Genomic DNA, 24,877 nt, shown 5'->3' with positions numbered 1-24,877 from the left:
TAGAATGGAGGCACAGATTGAGCAAATACAAGAAATGTTTAACAAAGATCTAGAAGAACTAAAGAACAAACAGAGATGAACAACACAATAACTGAAATGAAAAATACACTAGAAGGAATCAATAACAGAATAACTGAGTCAAAAGAACGAATAAGTGAGCTGGAAGACAAAATGGTGGAAATAACTGCCAAGGAGCAGAATAAAGAAAAAAGAGTGAAAAGAATTGAAGACAATCGCAGAAACCACTGGGACAACACTAAACGCACCAACATTCAAATTATAGGGTTCCAGAAGAAAAATAGAAAAAAAAAAAGTGTCTGAGAAAATATTCGAAGAGATTATAGTAGAAAACTTCCCTAATGTGGGAAAGGAAACAGCCACCAAAGCCCAGGAAGCGCAGAGAGTCCCAGGCAGGATAATCCCTAGGATAAACACACCAAGACACATATTAATCAAACTAACATTATATTCAAAGAAAAAACATTAAAAGCAGCAAAGGAAAAGCAAAAAAATAACATACAAGGGAATCCCCATAAGGTTATCAGCTGATTTTTCAGCAGAAACTCTGCAGGCCAGAAGGGAGCGGCAGGATATACTTAAAGTGATGAAGAAGAAAAACCTACAACCAAGATTACTCTACCCAGCAAGGATTTCATTCATATTTGACATAAAAAATCAAAAGTTTTACAGACAAGCAAAAGCTAAGAGAATTCAGCACCACCAAACCAGCTTTACAACAAATGCTAAAGGAACTTCTCTAAGCGGGAAACACAAGAGAAGGAAAAGACCCATAAAAACAAACCCAAAACAATTGAGAAAATGGTAATAGGAACATAACGATAATCACCTTGAATGTAAATGGATTAAATGCTCCAACAAAAAGACACGGACAGGCTGAATGGATACAAAAACAAGACCCATACATATGCTGTCTACAAGAGACCCACTTCAGACCTAGGGACACATACAGACTGAAAGTGAGGGGATGGAAAAAGATATTCCATGCAAATGGAAATGAAAAGAAAGCTGGAGTAGCAATACTCGTATCAGATAAAACAGACTTTATTTAAAATAAAGACTGTTACAAGAGATAAGGAAGGACACTACATAATAATCAGGGATCAATCCAAGAAGAAGATATAACAATTATAAATATTTATGTCCCCAGCATAGGAGCAGCTTAATACATAAGGCAAATGCTAACAACCATAAAAGGGGAAATCAACAGTAACACAATAGTAAGGGACTTTAACACCCCGATTACACCAATGGACAGATCATCCAAACAGAAAATAAATAAATAAACACAAGCTTTAAATGACACAACAGATCAGATAGATTTAATTGATATTTATAGGCCATTCCACCCAAAAGTAGCAGAATACACTTTCTTCTCAAGTGCACACAGAACATTCTCCAGGATAGATCACATCTTGGGTCACAAATCAAGCCTCAGAAAATTTAAGAAAACTGAAATTGTATCAAGCATCTTTTCTGACCACAACACTATAAGATTAGAAATCAATTACAGGAAAAAAAACTGTAAAAAACACAAATACATGGAAACTGAACAGTGCGCTACTAAATAATCAAGAGATCACTGAAGAAATCAAAGAGGAAATTAAAAAACACATAGAAACAAATGACAACCCAAAACCTATAGGATGCAACAAAAGCAGTTCTAAGAGGGAATTTTATAGCAATTCAATCTCACCTCAAGAACAAGAAAAATCTCAAATAAACAATCAAATCTTACACCTAAAGCAACTAGAGAAAGAAGAACAAGGAAAATACAAAATTAATGCACAGAAATCAGTAGAAGGAAAGAAATCATAAAGATCATATCAGAAATAAATGAAATAGAAAACAAGAAAACAATAGCAAAGATCAACAAAACTAAAAGTTGGTTCCTTGAGAAGATGAACAAAATTGATAAACATTTAGCCAGACTCATCAAGAACAAAAGGGAGAGGACACAAATCAATAAAATTAGAAATGAAAAAGGAGAAATCACAACTGACACCGCAGAAATACAAAGGATTATAAGTGATTATTACAGGAAACTGTATGCCAATAAAATGGACAACCTGGAAGAAATGGACAAATTCTTGAAAAGGTACAATCTCTCAAGACTGAACCAGGAAGAATTAGAAAATATAAACAGACCTATCACAAGTAATGAAATTGAAACTGTAATTAAAAAATCTTCCAACAAACAAAAGTCCAGGACCAGATGGCTTCACAGGCGAATTCTATCCAACATTTAGAGGAGAGCTAACACCTGTCCTTCTGAAACTTCTCCAAAAAATTGCAGAGGGAGGAACACTCCCAAATTCGTTCTACAAGGCCACCATCACCCTGATACCAAAACCAGATAATGATATCACAAAAAAAGAATATTCCAGACAAATATCACTGATGAACATAGACACAAAAATCCTCAATAAAATACTAGCAAACAGAATCCAACAACACATTAAAAGGATCATACAACATGATCAGGTGGGATTTATCCCAGGAATGCAAGGATTCTTCCATATATGCAAATCAACCAATGTGACACACCATATAAACAAATTAAGGAATAAAAAACATATGATCATCTCAATAGATGCAGAAAAAGCTTTTGACAAAATTCAACACCAATTCATGATAAAAACTCTCCAGAAAATGGGCATAGAGGGAACCTACCTCAACATAATAAAGGTCTTATACGACAAACCCACAGCAAACATCATTCTCAATGCTGAAAAACTGAAAGCATTTCCACTAAGATCAGGAAGAAGACAAGGATGTCCACTCTCACCACTATTATTCAACATAGTTTTGGAAGTTTTAGCCACAGCAATCAGAGAAGAAAAAGAAATAAAAGGAATCCAAATTGGAAAAGAAATAGTAAAACTGTCACTGTTTGCAGATGACATGATACTATACATAGAAAATCCTAAGGATGCCACCAGAAAACTACTAGAACTAATCAATGAATTTGGTAAGGTTGCAGGATACAAAATTAATGCACAGAAATCTCTTGCATTCCTATACATTAACAACGAAAAATCAGAAAGAGAAATTAAGGAAATAATCCCATTTACCATCACAACAAAAAGAATAAAATACTTAGGAATAAACCTACCTAAGGAGGCAAAAATCTATACTCAGAAAACTATAAAACACTGATGAAAGAAATCAAAGATGACATAAACAGATGGAGAAATATACCATGTTCTTGGATTGAAAGTATCAATATTGTGAAAATGAAAATACTACCCAAAGCAATCTACAGATTCAATGCAATCCCTATCAAATTACCAATGGAATTCTTCATAGAATTAGAACAAAAAAAATTTTACAATTTGTATGAAAACACAAAAGACCCCAAAGCCAAAGCAATCTTGAGAAAGAAACACGGAGCTGGAGGAATCAGACTCCCTGACTTCAAACTATACTACAAACCTACAGTAATCAAGACTGTATGGTACTGGCATAAAAACAGAAATATAGATCAATGGTACAGGATAGAAAGCCCAGAGATAAACCCACGCACATATGGTCATCTAATTTATGACAAAGGAGGCAAGAACATACAATGGAGAAAAGACAGCCTCTTCAATAAGTGGTGCTGGGAAAACTGGACAGCTACATATAAAAGAATAAAATTAGAGCACTACCTAACACTGTACACAAAAATAAACTCAAAATGGATTAAAGACCTAAATGTAAGACTGGACACTATAAAACTCTTAGAGGAAAACATAGGAAAAACACTCTTTGACATAAACCACAGCAAGATCTTTTTGACCCACATCCTAGAGTAATGGAAATAAAGACAAAAATAAACAAATGGGACTTAATTAAACTTAAAAGCTTTTGCACAGCAAAGGAAACCATAAACAAGACAAAAAGACAATCCTCAGAATGGGAGAAAATATTTGCAAATGAAGCAACTGACAAAGGATTAATCTCCAAAATATACAAACAGTTCATGGAGCTCAATATCAAAAAATCAAACAACCCAATTAAAAGATGGGCAGAAGACCTAAATAGACATGTCACCAAAGAAGACATACAGATGGCCAAGAGGCCATCCACCAGTCAGAATGGCCATCATCAAAAAATCTACAGGGCTTCCCTGGTGGCGCAGTGGTTGAGAGTCTGCCTGCCAATGCAGGGGACACGGGTTCGTGCCCTGGTCCGGGAAGATCCCACATGCCATGGAGCAGCTGGGCCCATGAGCCATCGCCGCTGAGCCTGGGCATCCGGAGCCTGTGCTCCACAACGGGAGAGGCCACAACAGTGAGAGGCCTGCGTACCGACAGAAAAAAAAACAACTCTACAAACAGTAAATGCTAGAGAGGGTGTGGAGAAAAGGGAACCCTCTTGCATTGTTGGTGGAAATGTAAATTGATACAGCCACTATGGAGAACAGTATGGAGGTTCCTTAAAAAACTAAAAATAGAACTATCATATGACCCAGCAACCCACTACTGGGCATATACCCTGAGAAAACCATAATTCAAAATTCAAAAGGACATATGTACCCCAATGTTCATTGTAGCACTATTTACAATAGTCAGGACATGGAAACAACCTAAGTGTCCATCAACATATGAATGGATAAAGAAGATGTGGTACATATATGCAATGGAATATTACTTAGCCATAAAAAAGAACGAAATTGGGTCATTTGTAGAGATGTGATGGACCTAGAGTCTGTCATACAGAGCAAAGTAAGCCAGAAAGAGAAAAACAAATATTGTATATTAACGCATATATGTGGAATCTAGAAAAACGGTACAGATGAACCTATTTGCAGGGTAGAAATAGAGATACAGACGTAGAGAACGGACGTGTGGACACAGGGTGGGAAGGGGAGGGTGGGACAAATTGGGAGATTAGGATTGACATATATACACTACCATGTGTAAAACTGATAGCTAGCGAGAACATGCTATAAAGCACAGGAAGCTCAGCTTGGTGCTCTGTGACAATCTAGATGGGTGGGATGGGGGAGGGAGGGGAGATCCAAGGTCCAAGAAGGAGAGGATATAGGTATACATATAGCTGATTCACTTCATTGTATAGCAGAAACTAAAACAACATTGTAAAGCAATTATACTCCAATAAAAAAATAAATAAATAATTAAAAAATAAAAATAAAACACACCACGCACACAGCCTATCTGACAGTCTTCATGCACCCCTGCCACTTGGAAGGAACCCTGCACAGAGCCCCACACCGACAGGGCTGTGTGCTGCCAGGGAGAGGCTGCTCTGAGCTCCACGTTTCTCTCTAACGCCACGTGGTTTGTTCGTAAATCTTTTTTTTTTTTTTTTTTTTTTTCCGGTAGGCGGGCCTCTCACTGTTGTGGCCTCTCCCGTTGTGGAGCGCAGGCTCAGCGGCCATGGCTCACGGACCCAGCCACTCCGTGGCATGTGGGATCTTCCCGGACTGGGGCACGAACCCGTGTCCCCTGCATTGGCAGGTGGACTCTCAACCACTGCGCCACCAGGGAAGCCCTGTTCGTACATCTTTAAATGAATTACATCAACACATCAGTTTTTCTTCCTTGGGAGGATTCTCTTATTGATAGTAACTTCATCAAACCCCTGAGCCACTTTGATCAGTTCATTTCCTCATAAACAGAAAGTACCAGTGATTTGTCTCAAACAGTGAAATGTTCACAGCTCACATCTACACCACGTGTGAAAGGTTACGTCTGACGTCACACACAGCAGCCCCTCCACTACAGACTTGAGACCACTGTGCCTCCTTCCCAGAGAGCCTACATGCACTGGGGGACTTTACATCTCCGTACGGAGCTCTAAACTTTCTGTTCAGTTGGACTCATCCCTCTTTCTAACGAATGTAAGCGAGACAAGCGTATTGGAAGATTCCAGGAGGGACCCTTCCAGAAAAGTTTCCTTGAGTCCAGGGACCATGCTTCACTTATCTGTATGTCCCCTGTGCCCAGCACAGGGCTTGGCCCTGAGCAAGCATACTGAATGTCTATTGTACAGCAGGATGGATGGATGGATGGATGGATGGATGGATGGATGGATGGATGTGAACAAATGGGTAAATTCGTGGGTGGGAAGATGAGCGGAGAGATGGAGGGAGAGAGCAAGAGAGGGACAGGGAAATGGATGGGTGGGAGGATGGATGGATGGATGGACACATGGGTGAGTAAATAAGTAACAGAGGTCCCACCCCATGTACCCTTTAACCACTCAGGGAAGCAGCAAGTAAGTATCTTGCCAGCACTCGGCACCGGTCGTCTTCTTCCCACCCCCAGCCTCCAGGATGGACTTCACTAAATCCCTAAAAGGTTGAAACTGTCCTTCCACCCACCTCTCCAGGGTCTAGCAGCAGAGGAACAGAAGGAAGGTGTCACCCCTCACTCCTGAGGTGACATGTTACCATCCACCCCCCACCAGTTACCAAGGGCCAGGTCGGAGCTGACACTCAGCCACCCCAGGCTGACCCTGGTGGAGGCTCAGGGAGGCCCAGCGAGTGACGAGTGCTTAGAGGCCATGTGGGAAAGAGAGGACACCTGAGCTGAAACCAGATGTGTAAGCAGGAATGAGCCTGACTAACGTGTGTGCGTGTGTGTGTGTGTGTGTGTGTGTGTGTGTGTGTGTGTGTGCGCGCGCGCGCGCGCGCACATGCATGCGTGCAGGAGGGAGTGGTGAGGGCGGGGAAGGCAAAGACCCCCAGCAGACCCTAAGTGAGACCCTGGTGTGTCTGAGGATGGAGAGGCCCAGGCAGCCAGGCAACAGAAGACAGGGCGGGCGAGCCCAGAGGCAGGTGCAGCGTCAGCGGGGCCCTCTGTGACAGGCCCTGAGTGCTGCAAAGACAGTGTCGAGCCACAGAGGGGGTGGGGTGTCCTTGGTGATACAATCAGGTTTGCACTCCCCAGAAGTCAAGGCAGCACTTGGGTTGCCCGCCCCAGGACGACCTGACCAGCCTTCCCTGGAAAGAATCCTGCTGACCCTGGGAGAGCCCATGCTGACTGCGGAGAAAGCCCATCCCGATCTCAGGAGACAGGCTCTGAGACCTCGTGAAGCTGCCTGGACTGTGCCTTGCCCTGTGAACAGGCTTCAGCACTTGCCATGGCCAGCCTCGCCTGTCCTCACTGAGGTCTGGGGGGGCAGGAACCCTGACGGCGGCTGGGCACGTGCTGGAGCGGGGCTGTGTAGGTATGTAGAAAGGGGGGCTGCTGTCACATGCAGGCCAGGATGTCACCTTTACAGTCACCTTTATTAGCACAAGCCTGTCCGCTGAAGGCACCAATACTATAGAAGGGCCATCAGCCTGAAGTCCCCTCTGGTGGTTCCCTTGGAAAGTAGGTGCTGCTACGATCCTGGTGCCCGCCTGGAGTCCACTCTGAGCGCCTCCTGCACCAGCCAGACGTGAGCCAGAGGCCTGGGTGTGCACCAGGCAGCCTGGTCCTGACCTCAGGGAGCTTCCGACGTGGCTGAAGCTTCTCCAGAAAGAAACATGTCTCCTTGGAAACCCCTCTGGTGTCTGGGGTCTCGCAGTTACAGCAGAGCTGTCATGGGCAAACCCCAGAGGGATTTCTGCAGTGTGGACGGGGCAGCCCTGGGCTTCCTTGTGCTGAAGAAAGAGGCGTAGTCATGTGGTTCCAGTGCAGTCTTCACAAATTCATCCTGAGCAAGAGAAACCATGTTAGGTTTAACGAATGGGCTTCTGAAATCTGAGCGTGGGAAAATGATTACTTGCCCCTGTACAGCACCTTCGGATTAAATGGGGAGCTTCTCAGGCTTCCCATCACCTGAGCCCACACATCAAGCCTGAGGTAGGAAGGTCTGTGTGGTCATTTGCTCCTCAAATGACAGCACAGCAAGGACAGAGGCCAGCTCCCAGCGACAGGAGCATGGAGTGGCAGGTAGCTCTCAAACCCACGTCCCCTGGAGCCTAGGCAAGCCTCTCGGTGGACTCAGCTCAGCCTCTGCGAGTTAGGGGTTAGGAGCTGGGACGCATGTGCTTCCGCCACGACCCTGGGGGCAGCCCAGCATCCACCGCCGTCCTCTTGGCTTCCTTCCCCTCCTGCTCAGCCCAGCATGCTCTCGCAAGCCACCCAGCTGCTTCTGTCACTGCGCAATCTTGATCATTCTTCTCCACTTCTTCTCCACTGATCCTCTCCTGAAACCAGAAAAGAATCAACAGAGCATCCCAATTAACACAGGCCTGGCTGCGCCCCGCACCGCGAGCTCAGAGTCAGAGCAGGCGAGCCAGGTTCACACACCAGGCCGGCCGCGGGGACACCGTGTTCTGTACATAAGATGCTCTGAGCACAGATTTACTGATGGGAACATATATTTAGTGGTGGGACATGAAGTCCCGGCCCGGGGAGATCCAAGAGAGAACAAGGCAAGGAGGCACTACTATAAAAGTGGGGAAGCGCAGACTTCCCCAGACACACGCCCGCAGGCGTCAGGTCACACTGGACACCTCCTGCTTCCTCTAACGGCCTTCAACGTTTAAAAGGAGAGTCAGAGATTAGCACAGAGGCAAAGCACACGCTCGGTTCAGTAGCCTGACAGCCCATCTTTCCACTGTGACCCAAGGAACAGGAAGGCCCTCCTCTGCCAGATGGCTAGAACTGATGTCAGACACTAGTCAGCTTTTCTAAGATAATCCAGCACTTTCTGAGATGTTTTATGCCTTTGATGTTGGGTCTTCTATCCCAGAACCATCTGTTTTCCAATATAAGCAGCATTCCCCACAAAATGCATTTGTAAGTTTTGGAGTTTAATGTCATTATCGTTTCTTTAGGGATTCCAGAGCAAAGGCCCTTCCACGCCAGCAAATGGATGTCAGCACAATCACCTTGTGTGGACAAGTGTCTGGCTTGGCCTCAGGAAAATACTCATGGAATCGTATCACTCCAAAATCTTATAAACTACTGACGACAACAGGCCAGCAAGGAATATTCAGGAACCATCCTTACCCGCGGTTCTGTCTACCATTGCTCTGAACCATCTCATAACCTAATGCCCTATTCCATTTTCTAGCATCTGGGCTTGAGGGGCGGGGAAGGAAAGAAAGATAAATTTGTCCACACATTAGTTCTGCTTGAAAGATACTGGTCCATCACAGAATCTGAAATTCAGATTTTTCAGTATTTCCTTAACAATGCAAAATTACGGCTCATTCCCATGTGTTCTCTGTTTAGTTTTGGCTTTGTCAGAGCTGGTCTAGCTTAGAGAAGAGGACCGTGAAAAGTCTAATTGCAATGGCCTCTCCTTCCACTGCAGCTCGGAGATTCTGAGCGTAAATCAAGGGCCTACTGCCCCAGAGGAGCCCAGAGCAGAGGTGTTTAGGAAACTTCATGAGCATGACACAATGACTAGTCCTAGAATGACACACATTTGTCACTGTACCTTGTTGTCTTCTCCATTATGGGATATTCCGGGTCCACCGTCTTGAGAAGTGCACCCAAGAGCAGTCACTTCCTCCTTGGAATTTCCTGGGTGAGCTGCCCTCCCCAAGCAAGAGAGTGGGGTGAGCAAATGGGGTGACTCCCAAGGGACTGGACAGTCAAAAGATTAATAATATAATGGGGACACTTCCAAAAGCAAGGAACCCCACGACCCAGTTCTATCCTTTTGACTTCACCCTGACACCTGCTACATGCCCCCCAAGGACAGGAAAACCTTCCAGGTATTGGGAGAGTGGTTCTATTCAAGCATTTCTGAGCTGGAATTTTGATCTATTCTCCCAACCATTCAGGCATTAAATGCAGTCAGATCTCCCATTCTATTCCTTGGCCCCCCCTCTTTGCTCACTGGAATTCTTACTCACAAGAGAGACCATAATCACACATGTTAATTCAGCCTCTCTCCCCGCTCCTACCAAATCAGTACCAACTTGGAAGGGGGTGACTTTCTTATCCTACTGTGCACCTCCCCACACCCCAAAATCCATATGTGGAGGTGTGGTGAGGGGTTCAGATCCTTTAAGAAAAAAATATGCAGTTTTCCATTTGAGCTGAAAATACAAATGAAACACATGAAAATACAAATGAAACACATTTTTCGAATAAAGAATATTACTTGTTACCTATATAAGTAAATGTTTAAAGTTTATTTCCAGACTCTATAAATGAGGAAAATTTGGTTTGGCAAAATTGAATCATAAGCATCTAAAAATGCCAGCCCTCTTTAGCCTTCTCTGATATGTAAGATTTTATATAATACAGTAGTAGCTGCCCATGTACTTTCCTTCACAAAAACCATAAGCTCATAAATGAGCTCAGATACTTCTCAGCCAGCCTCATTGACTACTGTATCCGGATCACCTGGACACTTCCCAGTGCTGAGAAATGCTCTGTTAACAGTAACCAACTGAATGAGTGAGTGAATGAATGAATGAGAGAATGAAGTAGATAATCCATTATCAACTTTCTTCCTTTCCTGATGTGTGAAACTTTGGTGTCATGTGTTATGGATGGAAGTATGTTAATAGCTATCAAACTTTCCCTTGTACTTTATTCCTAAGCAATGAAGGTGCAATACTTTTTTTTAAATTAATGATAATTTGGACTCACGAGGATGAGAATCTGAGAAGCAGTCACACAGGTAGGTCAAAGGCAGATGCCTATGATTTACCATCCGATGCTGCAGCAGATAACAGTGGCCACTAGAGGGAGCCACACAACCTTTCAAAGAGCAGCATTAGACCAAAAAGCCCATCCAGCGTGGTGGTTCTGTTCTCTGCCCTTCCCAGCCTGGCTCACCCCCATATGCTTGCTCTTGCTACTGCTCTGTGTAATGCCTGACTCTCCAGAACAAGCTGAAACAAGTTAGAGCTGCAGTCTGCTAAGCATCAGGCTTTTAGAAAAATGACCCCACTTCCTCAGCTCAAATATTTCACATCTCTTTATGTACATTCCCTCCAGCTTTAAAAATTAAATACAAACAGAAGAAAAGTATTTTCCCCATGGATGACAGCTGAATCTATTAAAACTTCACCTGGAAAGAAAGCAAAAATATAACCTAAAAATGAAAAAAAAATTCTTTTTTAATCTGTGTGCAATTACTTCCTGCCTCCAGCAACTTTTTCCGTTAACAACAACAACAAAAAAATCGACTGTTGACGTATTCAATTTCATCCCCCCTCCCCCCAGTAAAGAAACTTAGGCATGTGCAAGCTAATGGGGAAGTCACATCGGACAGAATTCTGACCCTATTGGTCAAGTTTCAAAGGCTTCATATGTAACTGAGTATAGGAAGAAAAAAGTTTCCCACAAACTCCTTCTCTCAAAAGGTCTGAATAACCCTGTAAATATTTTCAGGGCCTTTATAAGCCACAGATGTTATCAACACTCAGGACCGTGCAAACTCTAAAATCCCCAGTCCACAAATGACACTGCTTCAAAAACAGATTTTAAAACATTTGAAAGGAGAAGTTAATTTCCCGCTGAAATGTTGTGGAATGTTGTAATATGTCCACACCTTAGTTAGAATGTGAAAAGCAACGGGCCCCACCGGGCTTCTGGCTTATAGTTCTATTTCTGTGGCCCATGAAATTGTAGGAAACCTCCTAAATAATAGTCAGAAATAAAGGGACAAAAGATAGAACTTGAAAAACAGAACGATTCAAGAAAGCAACTCTAAGAATAACTGATTAAAACTACAATTAAAATAAGTGGCCTCGTGACATTTCCAAGGAAGAGAAGATTCCAGAATCTGCATTGTTTGGTGATGGGTGGGAAAACCCAGTGGGCTAACATTTGCTGATTTCCGTGAGGAGAGAATCAGACCAAAAACAGAGAAACTGCTGAGCATCTGGGCTAATCTGTGATCGCATCTGTGGCCCCCACTAGCCGGCCGGCCTGGAAAAAACCTGAATGTCAGCGTCGACTGACAAAATTGTTACAAAATGAAGCTGGTTGGCGGAAAACCTTCACGAGTGAATTAAAATCCTGACTGCTGGCCCTGGGGGGATACAGGAGGTGTGGGTGAAACTGGGAACTAGCCATGATTTACACAGGGAGTGAAAAGACCACAACTTAGAATTTTTCAAAAAATTATAGTCTCGGTAATCTAATTATATCCCTAATTATAATGATGACCCTTCTTCCTTCAAGGGACTCAAGCATGCTTCTGGAACCTTCTCTGTGAAAGTCCCCTCATTTGCCGTTTTAAGGAGAGAGTTGGTGCATCTCAGAGTGAGTTAAAGTGACAGGGCTGGCATCTGAATTCTAGCTCATTTCCTCTGACCAGACCACACCAACTCTCTCAGCTCTTGAAATAACCCCCAGTGGAATTCTCCTCAGAGGAAGCCATCTCCCCAATTATGCAAAAACGTCCTCCCCTGCAAACCCCCTCCAGCCCATGCAATTTCCACATGATTTCCACATTCTGATGGGCAAACCATTTTGTTTTCCATTTCCAGCCAAGGAAGTGCAACATCCAAGCCACAAAGGCCAGGAGGCATGGGGGCTGCAGGCTCCTTTGTGAAGCCCAGTGAGAAACTCACACGGCTGGTCGGCCAAGGGCCTGGGACCCTGGCTGGCTTCCCATCATTTCCAACTTTCTACGCCACAGGGCAAGTCACTTAACTGCCTCATTAGGATCACAGTCACAGCCCTGCCACAGCCTCCTTCCCAGGTGCCCGGTCACCCCATTAATATCTGTAAAGACCCATTAAGCCTCCTAGCGGAAAGGCACCAGAGGAGCAAAACCTATCACCATCATCATCAATAAACTCCCAGGCACTCTCCCCTGTCGCCACCTCAGGGGAATCAGTCACCATGGGAAGAGAAAGCCTGGCGCCTCAGCCTGCCCATGCATCCCCTAATGAGCTGCCTGCAGCCTCGGAAGTGGCACTCGACCCTGAAGGTACCTCAGCCATGCTTTCATCGTGGCCGGTGAATCTAAAGAGACGCTCCCTCGCCCCCATCTCCCCTGCAGCCCTGCCCCCAGCTGCACCTCCAGCTGCAGCTGAGGCCATCCTCCCCTACCTGGGAGAGGTGGAGGGAACGCGGACAGAAAGCAGCCTGGAGACCTAAAGACAATGTGTGTCTGCCACCCTGTTTGCCCCTCCGGCCCTCAGACCCACCACCTGGGCACAGACACCATCCATCAAAAACCCGCCACAGGGCTTCCCTGGTGGCGCAGTGGTTGAGAGTCCGCCTGCCGATGCAGGGGACATGGGTTCGTGCCCCGGTCTGGGAAGATCCCACGTGCCGCGGAGCAGCTAGGCCCGTGAGCCATGGCCGCTGAGCCTGCGCGTCTGGAGCCTGTGCTCCGCAACGGGAGAGGCCACAACAGTGAGAGGCCCGCCTACCGAAAAAAAAAAAAACAAAAAAAACTCGCCACAAACTCGCTGAAGATGGCCTGTGTGTCTGTAACAGGGCTGCCTCACACCCACGTGAACCCTCCCCGGAGGAGAAGGGACAGAGCTCGCTCTTCCAGCAAACCCTCGTGTGTCTTAGAATTTTTACCAGATGCACACATTGCCTACAGGAAACAATGCTTTCCAGGGACCTTCTGCTAGACAGAGGCATTTAATCCTCTTGCATGTTTCAATGACCCTTTCCGACTGGAAAAAGGGAACCCTTAGTCCCAGGCAGTCTCTGATTTGGCTAAAGTGGGGGAGATCTATTTGAGCAAGAGGGTCTGGAAGCTGTGGTTCGTTCAGGATGGGAGGTGGAGGGAGGCCAGGATGCCACCTCCCGGGTTTCACCCCCTCCTCTATTCCTGCACCAGCAACAAACAGAACGTCTGCGCAGCCTAACTCAATCCGCACCAGTGAATCTGTGCTTCCGTTACCGACACTGGAAAAAACCAGACCAAAGGGCATGCTTTCACCCCGACTCACAATCTGGACGCCTTGCCTGTTGAAGCTGAACCTTCAGCCAGATGTTGACTCGCTGGCCCCAGGCTCCTGGGGGCTCCGCCTCCCACAGGCGCCCCCGCTCCTCTGGATGCGCCGCCAGGAACTTCCTACAGACTGAGGGGAAGTTGTACACAGGAGTCAGGGAGGCCCACGCAGCCCTGGTGCACACACGCCGTCCCTCGTCTGCGTCCCCAGGCACGGCCACTTCCGTCCTTCCTGCAGCCTGGCCCGGCTCACCCCCAGCTCTCTGCTCTGCCGCTGGCCCACGCCAACCCCCACCACCCCGCCCGCCATCCTCCTCACCTGCCTCCCACTTTCATCCATCCCATTAAGCCTGCTCAGGCGGCCACAACAAAACACCACACACCCAGGGCCTTAAACAATAGACATTTATTGCCTCGCAGCTCTGGAGGCTGGAAGTCTGAGATCGAGGTGTTGGCAGGCTTGCCTTCTCCTGAGACCTCTCTCCTCAGCTTGGAGATGGTACCTTCTTACTGTGTCTTCACACAGTCTTCCTTCCGTACCCATCTGTGTCCTAGTCTCCTCCTCTTACTGGGACCTCCTCTTACCAGTCCTATGGGATCAGGGCCCACCCTTATGACCTCATCTAACCTCACACTCAGTTACCTCCTTATAGACCCCATCTCCACATACAGTCCCCTTGGGGGTTAGAATTTGGGGGGGATCCAATTCAGTCCATAACGGCACCCCACTCGGTCCTCTCCACAGGCACTGTCCTTCCTCTTTCTAAGCTTCCACAGCCCTCTTCTCCCAGGGAGCCTTCCAGCTCATCCACAGACACCTTGACTCCAGAACCCCCTCAAGGTTGTAGACTTTTATGTTCACAGCATTTCCACGTGGCAGGGCCCCGAATCCAGCCGAATGGGAAGCTGCTCCTGGTAGTGCAGGTGCTGGGGGCTCCATCAGGCCCAGGGCAAGAGCACAGATGGAGACCCACAGAGCATGATGCTAAGTACTCAAAAGGCGTAAGCCAAGCTAGCCGAGTGCTAGAGAGAATGTTCTGCTCTCCTGTCTTGACAAATATAACTTCTTAACAGCAGGAAAAGCCAGTTTCAAATTTAGAATTCTTAGACTCCTTGGAGTTTTGCACCTGAATGTGGCGATGCCAAGAGAGCTGGCCCCCAGCTGGCAGCCCACCCCCTCCTCCCATCCCAGCTCCCAGCCCATGGCAAGGGGCCTGTGCATGCAAATATGGACACCACGCCCACGCTCCACCTACACCCCACCAGCAGCTGTCCCAGGGCCTAAGGATGTGCAAATTGGTGGCATCCTCTGCTCTTGGGGGCACAGATCCAGGACAGAGTCCACTTGGGCCCTTGGCAGCCCCTGACAGGAACCCTGGGGTTCTGGTAGCCTGACCTGCTTTAGGAGTGGCCTGCACCCAGGCGAGAACATCCTCTTGGACCCGCAGATTCCTCATCCCGTGGAGAGAGGCGCAGCTTCAACAGGGTGCTAAAGCGTGGGGCCGTGGGCGGGAGGCCCTCCGGGCCATTCCAAGGGCAGGACTGTACTGGATAAAAGGCGGTCAGTGAAGCCTGAAGCAGCCACATCCGGCCCGGCCTTGAGCCTCCAGCTGCTGCTTTGTCCTGCTTTGTCCACACTCTGCCTGCTCACACATGAGCCCAGGCACAATCAGGGTGACGTAGAAGCTCAAGGCCCCAGCACCCTTGGCTGGGCCACTGAGACCCCAAGTGTGATTCAGAATCAGTACCTTCAGATCTTCTTTCTCTACCAGGTGGAGATACAGGCCCCTGCGAGGGTCTCTGCAGTGCTGGCCTGGGGGTGGCCCCCGCCCTTTGGAGCCTGCTCCTCCCCAGGGGAGACCTAGGTGGCTGCCCTGGGGGCCAACACACTCAAACAAAGTCTCAGAGCTGAAATGAGAATGAGGGGAGGGATAGACAGCAGGTGGGCATGGACAGAGAACCAGTGCCGGAGTTCCAGAACTTTCCAAGACCTCCAAGTGAGCAAACCAGTGCAGCAAGCCTCCAATATTCTTTGCACAAATTCAGGATCTTCAGAGTTTCGTGAGAGATGGAGAGTTTGAAAATACAAAGAAATGACCAAACCCACTTGAGGAAAATATGTTTTCACCTGGTTTTCTTATGACTTCCGAGCAACAGAAGTTTCCTTGCCTTTCGCAGCTTTTCTCTCCTATCTGTTGTTCTCACGCCATAAGGACACTGGAAACTCAATAGTAAGGGTCCAAAAGTATCTGTTTGACAAGAAGTGAGGCAGGGCCCAGTGTGGGGTGGATGTGCTTCATGGGGGACCGTGGATCCTGGGAGATGCTCCCCAGTATCTCCCACCCTTGCTGATTTGGAGTGAAACATTTAGGATAAGGGCTTTCTGAATTTCCTCTGGCAAATACATATTAAGATTTCTTTTCCAGAACCTGGAGAAGGATTGTGGTAGTTCATGTTATACGTCAACTTGAGTGGGCCAGGGGTATCCAGACATTTTGTCATACATTATTCTGGGTGTGTCTGTGAGGGTGTTTTTGGATGAGATTCACATTTTTAATTAATTATTTATTTATTTATGGCTGCGTTGGGTCTTCGTTGCTGTGTGAGGGCTTTCTCTAGTTGTGGCGAGCAGGGGCTACTCTTCACTGCGGTGAGCGGGCTTCTCATTGTGGTGGCTTCTCTTTTTTGCAGAGCATGGGCTCTAGGAGTGCAGGCTTCAGCAGTTGTGGCACATGGGCTCAGTAGTTGTGGCACGTGGGCTTAGCAGTTGTGGCTCATGGGCTCTAGAGCATAGGCTCAGTAGTTGTGGCACATGGGCTTAACTGCTCTGCAGCATGTGGAATCTTCCCAGACCAGGGGTTAAACCCATGTCCCCTGCATTGGCAGGCAGATTCTTAACCACTGCGCCACCAGGGAAGTCCCGGGATTCACATTTGAATCTTAGACGGAGTAAAGCAGATTGCCCTCCCCATTGTGGGTGGACCTCAGCCAATCAGTTGAGGGCCTGACTACAAAACAAAAAGTCTGACCCTCCCACAAGTGAGAGGAACTCCTCCTGCCTGACTGACTGAGCTGGGACATTGGTCTTTTCCTATCTTTGGACTTGAACTGAAACACTGGCTTTTCTTGGTTCTCAAGCCTATTGGCATTTGGACTGGAACCACACCATCAGTCCTCCTGAGCTTCCAGCATGCTGACTGTAATCTTAGGATATCTCAATCTCCACGTTGTCTGAGCCAATTTCTTATAATAAATCTCCCCTCTCCCCCTCCCCCTCCCCCCTCCCCCCTCCCCCTCCCCTCCCCCTCCCCCCCTCCCCCCTCCCCTCCCCTCCCCTCCCCTCCCTTTCTCTCTCTCTCTCTCTCTCTCTCTGTATATATATATATATATATCCTACCGGTTCTGTTTCTCTGGAGAAGCCTGACTAATACATGGACTCGGTAGGACAAGAGCAGATGTGGGGAGCCATCTTCTGTAGTAAGAGCTACGCAGATGCCCAGGGCTCAGTGCATTTGGAGCTTGCCTTCCCTCAGCTCCTGGTCCCCCTGGGGCTCCGAGTTGGAAAGGCAAAGTGATGACTAGCATCTTCCCGTGCAAGAGCAAAGGCCCTCTGAGGCCCAGCAACAACCAGCAGCACAGTGGGTTCCCTGGATTCTGCTTCTCTCTGACGCTGTGTTGATTTGGTTCTTATTATTTCTAAATCCAATTCTTCTCAGGGACTGGGAAAGGTTTGCCCCTTGTGATCAAGCTTAAAGTCTCAGTGCTGAAGCAACAGGAGATTTCTTAGAGGAAAGAGACAACTCACAGGTGTGTCATGGTGCCAGCGGCTCTGAGGGACCTCCCACCCCAGAATCATCTGGAACACATATGAGTTACCCATCCCCGTTACCCAAGCACTCCTCCCGATGCAGTGATTACCTTGGTACATGGCAGGGGAGATGGGCCAGCTGATGCCCAGGGCCTCGTCCTCTCGGAACGTCTGGCAGAAGTCCCTCAGCATGGTCAGGCCCAGGCCCTGGCGGCGATGGCTCCTCCGGACAAACACGGTGTCTAAGACAGGCAGCAGGTAGCACACACCCGTGCCATCACCACACAGGCTGCCTGAGGGGAAAGCAAGAGACACGTTCTGTCCCCTGGGCTGGACTAGCCTGCCAGGACCCGGCGGGACTCCCACTTGCCAGGTCACTGGTACCATCCGGAAGCAGTGCAGCCTCTCACAAACTAAACCACTACAGACCAAACAGCAGATCACCCTAAACCACCAGCTCTCCAGCTTACTGGGCAGCCCACACATTGTCAATTACTGTGAGCAAGGCCACTAGGATATTGCCCTGGAATGAAATGCAAACCCAGTGACTGAGCAGAGCGAGGCCGTCGCGCACCCATACTCCTCACACCCCTCCCTCACTGTGCACAGTTCAGAGACCCCCAAAACGAAGGAGGAACATCTGGGCAACATCAAAGTTCTCCGTGATGTGGGCTTGGAGACCCAGCCAACGCATCTCCATGGCATGGACTTGTTCAGAGTTCACCATGGCCAATTATGGCAAAGCACGCCTGACCCAAACAGACTAAGTCCTGTTTCCCATAGAACATCAATGACCCTGCTATTGCAGAGCAAGAGAGGCTACAGCTGGCACCTCTCCCACTTTTCTACCCTGAATTTAACTTTACTGCAAGCAGCACTAACAGCAGCAAAGTTGCTGCTTCTGCAACAGGAACCTACCCTTGCAGTCAGTCACCTCTGTTGTCACCCTAGCTAGAAATGCCACACACACCCAACTATATCACCTTCCTCACTTCCCAGCTGCACAGTTGCCTGTGCTCTAGATGCACTGGAATCCAGGAAAAGAAGTATGTCGCATAGTCAGCTCCTATTGGAAGAGGTGGTATTTGTGTCTGCAAAGATTCAAAGGTGAGTAATTTCCCAAACAAACAAAAAAATGATTCTGAGTCTAATTAGCCAGGCTGAATTGCAGAGCTACATGCTACTGTAGTGAACTGTTTGAAAAATAGCCACAGTTATTCCCTGTCCTATATCCACACACCTTTGCATGTGATTTTGAAGGTCCTCCCATCAAGATATGGGGTCTACTTCCTCTCCCCTTCAATCTTGCTGGCCTGGTGACTCACTTTGAGCAACAGAATGAAGCTGGCAAGAGCACACCAGTTCCGAGCCTAGGCCTCTCGGGGTCCAGGGCCCCTCCATTCTTTCACAGATCCCTATCACTCTCCACAAGAACAAACCCAGGCTAGCCTGCCACCAGGAGAGAAACATGGCCCAGGTACCCTCGTGGTCCCAGCCAACATCTAGCTGGTCTTAAGAAACAGGTGGGCAGGTGACCACAGACGCATAGGCCAGCCCAGCCTAGAGCAGAAAACCACCCAGCTGAGCCTCAGCAAAATCGCCAACCAAAAGAATGGTGAGCTAAATAAATAGTTGGTTTTGTGCCCAATATGAATGAATAAATAAATAATCTGTGACCAACGAGCAACCCCAATTCACTTGAGATGGTAATTGTAAAGAATTTGGAATTTACCCTAAATGTGCCTGAAATAACAGCACCAACTGGGTTGCAATTATATAACTTCCAATTTTACAGACAACAAGAACAATGGTCCCCAAACAGTGAAGTCCTTCAAAGCTAAGAATGTTTAAAATTAAATAAAGATACAATTCCACTCACAACAGCTTTAAAAAGTAAATACTCAGGAATATATTTAACAAAAGAAGCATAAGCCTTAAATACTGAAAAGCACAAAACATAGTTGAGGGAAATTAAAGAAGATCTAAATAAATGAAGAGAAATTCCATGTTCATGGATTGGATCAGGGTCCCCAACCTCCAAGCCACAGACCAGTACCGGTCCATGGCCTGTTAGGAACCAGGCCACACAGCAGGAGTTGAGCAGCGGGCAAGCGAGCGAAGCTTCATCTGTATTTACAGCCGCTCCCCAACACTCGTATTACCGCCAGAGTTCCACCTCCTGTCAGATCAGTGGCGGCATTAGATTCTCACAGGAGCACTAACCCTACTGTGTACTGTGCATGAGAGGATGTAGGTTGCACCCTCCTTATGAGAATCTAATGCCTGATGATCTGAGGTGGAGCTGAGGCAGTGATGCTAGCACTGGGGAGCGGCTGCAAATACAGATTATCATTAGCAGAGAGGTTTGACTGCACAGAGATCATAATAAATCAATTGCTCGCAGAATCATATCAAAACCCTATCAGTGAGTGGCAAGTGACAATTAAGCTGCATCTTACATAATAGACTGGACATAAGCAACACACTTCAGGTGTCACTGTCTCCCATCACCCCCAGATGGGACCATCTAGTTGCAGGAAAACAAGCTCAGGGCTCCCACTGATTCTGCATTATGGTGAGTTGTATAATTATTTCATTATATATTAAAATGTAATATTAATAGAAATAAAGTGCACAACAAATGTAATGCTCTTGAATCATCCCAAAACCATCCCCCACCACGGAAAAACTGTCTTCCACGAAACCAGTCCCTGGTGCCAAAAAGGTTGGGGACTGCTGGATTGGATGACTCAATACTGTTAAGTTGCCAATTCTTCCCAAACTGACCTGTAAGTTTAACAACAGTCCTATCAAAATCCCAGCAGGCTCTTTTGTGGAAATTGACAAGCTGAGAGTAAAATTCATGTGAAATGCAAAGTCTCTAGGATTAAAAAAACAGAAAAAAAAAAAGAAGAAGAACAAAGTTGGAGGTTTTATATGAACCAATTTCAAAGCTTCTTATAAAATCAAGGTAATCAGACAGTGTGATAATGGTGCAACAGTGGGCATATAGATCAATGGAGCAGAAGTGAGAGTCCAGAAGTAAACTCTTACACTCCGAATTTCTACAAATGCCATGGTAACTCAGTGGGGGAAAAGACAGACTTTTCAACAAACTGTGGTGGAATGATTGGACATCCATAAGCCAAAAATTAATTAATTAATTAAAAATGAACAAATTAATGAATGAAGCTGCAACAGAACAGAGCCCAGAATGAGACCCACACAAACACAGTCAACTTATCTCTGACAAAGGAGCAAAGCAAAGTGAATAGAGGAAGGACAGTCTTTTCAACAAGTGATGCTGGGACAGTTGGACATCCACATGCAAAACCATGAATCTAGACACAGACCTTAAACCCTTCACAAAACATAGCTCAAAATGGATCACAGACACAAATGTACAATGCAAAACTACAGAACTAGAAGATAACATAGGAGAAAATCTAGATGACCTTGGGTTTGGCAATAAACTTGTACATACAGCATCAAAGGCATGATCCATGAAAGAAAAAATTGAGAGTTGAATTTCATTAAAATCAAATTTTTCTGCTCTGTGAAGAACACTGTCAAGAGAATGAGAAGCCACAAACTGGGGGAAAAATATATTCAAAAGACATATCTGATAAAGAACTATTATCCAAAATATACAAAGAGCTCATAAAACTCAACAATAAAAAAACAAACAACTTGATTAAAAAGTGGGCCAAAGACCTTAATAGACACCTCACCAAAGAAGCTGTACAGATGACAAGTAACATAAGAAGATGTGCCACATCATATATCATCAGGGAAATAAAAATTTTTTAAAAGTGAGATACTACCATACACCTATTAGAATGGCCAAAATCCAGAACACTGAAAACACCAAAGTGCTGTTGAAGATGTGGAGCAAAAGGAACTCTCTTTCATTGTTGGTGGGAATGCAAAATGGTACAGCCACTCTGGATGACAGCTTAGTGGTTTCTTTTCTTTTTTTTTTTTTTTTAATTTTTGGCTGCATGGAGTCTTCATTGCTGCATGCAGGCTTTCTCTAGTTGTGGCGAGCGGGGGCTACTCTTTGTTGTGGTGCACGGGGCTTCTCATTGCAGTGGCTTCTCTTGTTGTGGAGCATGGGCTCTAGGCGCACGGGCTTCAGCAGTTGTGGCACACAGGCTAAGAAGTTGTGGCTCACAGGCTCTAGAGAGCAGGCTCAGTAGTTGTGGTGCATGGGCTTAGCTGCTCCGCAGCATGTGGTATCTTCCCCAACCAGGGATCGAACTCGTGTCCCCTGAATTGGCATTCTTAACCACTGCGCCACTAGGGAAGTCCCAGCTTGGTGGTTTCTTACAGAACTAAACCTACTCTTACCATAGGATCCGGCAATTGTGCTCATTTATATTTACCTGAAGGAGTTGAAAACTTATGTCTACTCAAAAACCGGCACACAAATGTTTGTAATGCCTATATTCATAATTACCAAAACTTGGAAGCAACCAATATATGCTTCAATGGGAGAGTGGATAAATAAATTATGGTACATCCAGATAATGGAATACTAGTCAGTGTTAAAAGGAAATGAGCTATCGTGCCATAAAAGGATATAGAGAAACCTTACAGCACATTACTAAGTAAAAGAAGCCAATCCACAAAGGCTACATAGCATACAATTACAATTCTATCTTCTGGAAAAGGCAAAACTACGAAGGCAGTAAAAATATTAGTGGTTGCCAAGGGGTAGGGGAGAGCAAGGGATGAATAGGTGGAACACAGGATTTTTAGGGCAGTGAAGCTACTCTGTATGATGGTACAATGATAGAACATGTCTTTATACATTTGTCGAAACCCACAAAACATACAACACAAAGAATGAACCCTAATGTAAACTATGGACTTTAGTTAATAATAATGTATTCTTATGGACTGAATTGTGTCTCCCCAAACCCTCAGTACATCAGAATGTGTCTGTATTCGGAGACAGGGCCTTTAAGAGGTGATGAACTCAAAATGAGGTCTTTAGATGGGCTCTAATCCAATCCAGTTGGTGTCCTTATAAGAAGAGGAAATTTGGACACACAGAGGGACACCAAGAATGCACACAACACACAGGAAAACCGTGAGAGGACACACTGAGCAGACGGCCAAACTTGCCTACACCCTGACCTTGGAATTCCAGCCTCCAGAACCGTGTGAAAATTAATTTCTGTTGTTTAAGCCACCCAATGTGTGGTGCTCTGTTACGGGAGCCCTAGTCAACTAATACATGCATCAATATTGGTTTATGAATTATAATAAATGTACCACACTAATGCAATATATTAATAATAGAGGAAACTGTGTGTGTGGAGGGGGATGAGAACTCTCTGCACTTTCTGCTCAATTTTTCTATAAACCTAAAACTGCTGTAAAAGGTAAAATCTGCTAATTTTTTAATGTATAAGATATTTTTAAAAATGAAGCTGGACCCTTACTTCACATCATTTAAAAAATTAATTCAAGATGTATCTAGACATAAATATAAGAGTTAAAACTGTAAAGCTTTTAGAAGAAAACACAGAAGGAAATCTTCACAACCTTGGGTTAGGCAAAGAGTTCTTAGCTTTGACATCAATGGACACAACCAACTGGTAAATCTGACTTCATCAAAATTAACTTGGTACTTCAAAAGACACCACAAAAAAAAATAAAAAGACAAGCCACAGACTGTAAGAAAATGTTGCAAATCACATTCCTGATAAAAGACATATCCAGACTATATAAAGAACTCTTATAATTCAACAAAAAGAAAACCAACAACCAATTAAAAACGGACAGATGATCTGAACAGACATTTCTTCAAAGAAGACACACAAATGGTTAATAATCAGTGAAAAGATACTCAACACCATTAGTCATTTAAAAATGCAAATTAAAACCACAATGAAATGCCACTTTTGACCTACTAAATGGCTATAATCAAAAAGACAAGCGCTGACAAGATGTGGAGAAATTGGAACCCTCATATATTGCTGCTGGGAATACATAATGGTACAGAAACTTTGTCAAATAATTTGGCAGTTTCTTGAGAAGTTAAAACATATGCTAACCAAAGACCCACCAGTTCTGCTCCTAGGAACCCACTTAAGAGAAACAAAAACATGTCCATACAAAGACATGTATGCAAGCATTTATACCAGCACTATTCATAACAGCCAAAAACTGGAAACCATACTGGTAAATGCATAAACAAAATGTGGTACAGTCATACCATGGAACATTACTCAGCAATAAAAAGGAATAAAATACTAATATATGCTGTAATTTGGATGAACCTCAAAAACACCAAGCTGAGTGAAAGAAGCCAGACACAGAAGACCACATACTGTATCTTTCCATTTATATGAAACATCCAGGAAAGGCAAATTGATGGAGACAGAGAGCAGAGCAGTCGTTCTCTAGAGCTGAGATGGAAAGAGACTGACACCAAAAAAAGGCAACTTTTTGGGGTGATGGAAATATCTAAAATCTGGATTGTGGTGCTGGTCATACAACTCTCTAAATTTGCTGACAAACAAGTCACTGAATGGTACACTTAAAATTGGCAACTTTTATGGGATGTAAAATTATACTTCAAAAAAACTGATTTGAAAAGATACAATGAATTGTATTAAATTGTATTAGAAAGATACAATTAAATAAGGAAAGGGAAAAATAATAACTTTATAGTATAGAAAGGGGGTAGACACCCCCTTGAGTGATCAGGGTGAATATCACCAGTAGTAACGTTGGCATCTTGTACCCCACACCTGATATGACCACGTGAGGAGAAGCATGCTTCACTGTGCCCCAAACCCATAACCTTGGTAAATAATGAGATAATATCATACAAATCTAAATTAACGGACATTCCATAAATCTCCTGACCAGTACTCCTCAAAAGTGTCTAGGTCATGAAAGACAAGGAAAACCAAGAAATGGTCCCAAATTGGTAGGGGAGGCTAAGAAGACCTGAAGATTAAAGACAACAAAGACTCCTGATCAGATCCTACAAGAGAAGGACACTGCTGGAAGATCAGCCAGTGTTAGTTTCTCAGTTTTGACCACTGTGCCATGGTTATGTACGATGCTAACATTAGGGCAAGGTGAGTGAGGGTATAACAGGAACTCTCTGTCCTATCTTTGCAACTCTTCTGTAAAACTAAAATTATTTCAAAATAAAAGTATGGGGTGGGGCAGAGGAACACTGCACCAGCCCTTCCT

General features: G+C 45.4%; 1 protein-coding gene across 11 annotated transcripts in view; it reads right to left on the bottom strand.

The window, feature by feature from the left end:
• The window catches only part of FAM169B (Protein), a 98,508-nt gene that overhangs the window by 6,445 nt on the left and 67,186 nt on the right, over positions 1 to 24,877 (bottom strand). For 6 of the 11 annotated variants that reach the window (XM_033852088.2, XM_073801355.1, XM_019945618.3 and 3 more), the window contains 4 exons: positions 17,770 to 17,952; positions 13,850 to 13,981; positions 9,406 to 9,500; positions 1,047 to 8,164 (listed from right to left, as the gene is read on the bottom strand). In XM_033852088.2, the coding sequence (XP_033707979.1) occupies positions 7,985 to 8,164; positions 9,406 to 9,500; positions 13,850 to 13,981; positions 17,770 to 17,952 (590 nt within the window). In that variant the 3' untranslated portion in view covers positions 1,047 to 7,984. Of the gene's footprint in view, positions 1 to 1,046; positions 8,165 to 9,405; positions 10,013 to 13,849; positions 13,982 to 17,769; positions 17,953 to 24,877 lie in introns of those variants that run through there. The other 5 variants (XR_004525282.2, XR_012330258.1, XR_012330257.1 and 2 more) reach the window with 5 other exon arrangements.

Source organism: Tursiops truncatus, chromosome 2 (genome assembly GCF_011762595.2).
Source record: "Tursiops truncatus isolate mTurTru1 chromosome 2, mTurTru1.mat.Y, whole genome shotgun sequence".
In the NCBI taxonomy this organism is placed as follows: Eukaryota; Metazoa; Chordata; class Mammalia; order Artiodactyla; family Delphinidae; genus Tursiops; species Tursiops truncatus.
This window is presented reverse-complemented; position numbering and strand designations above follow the sequence as displayed.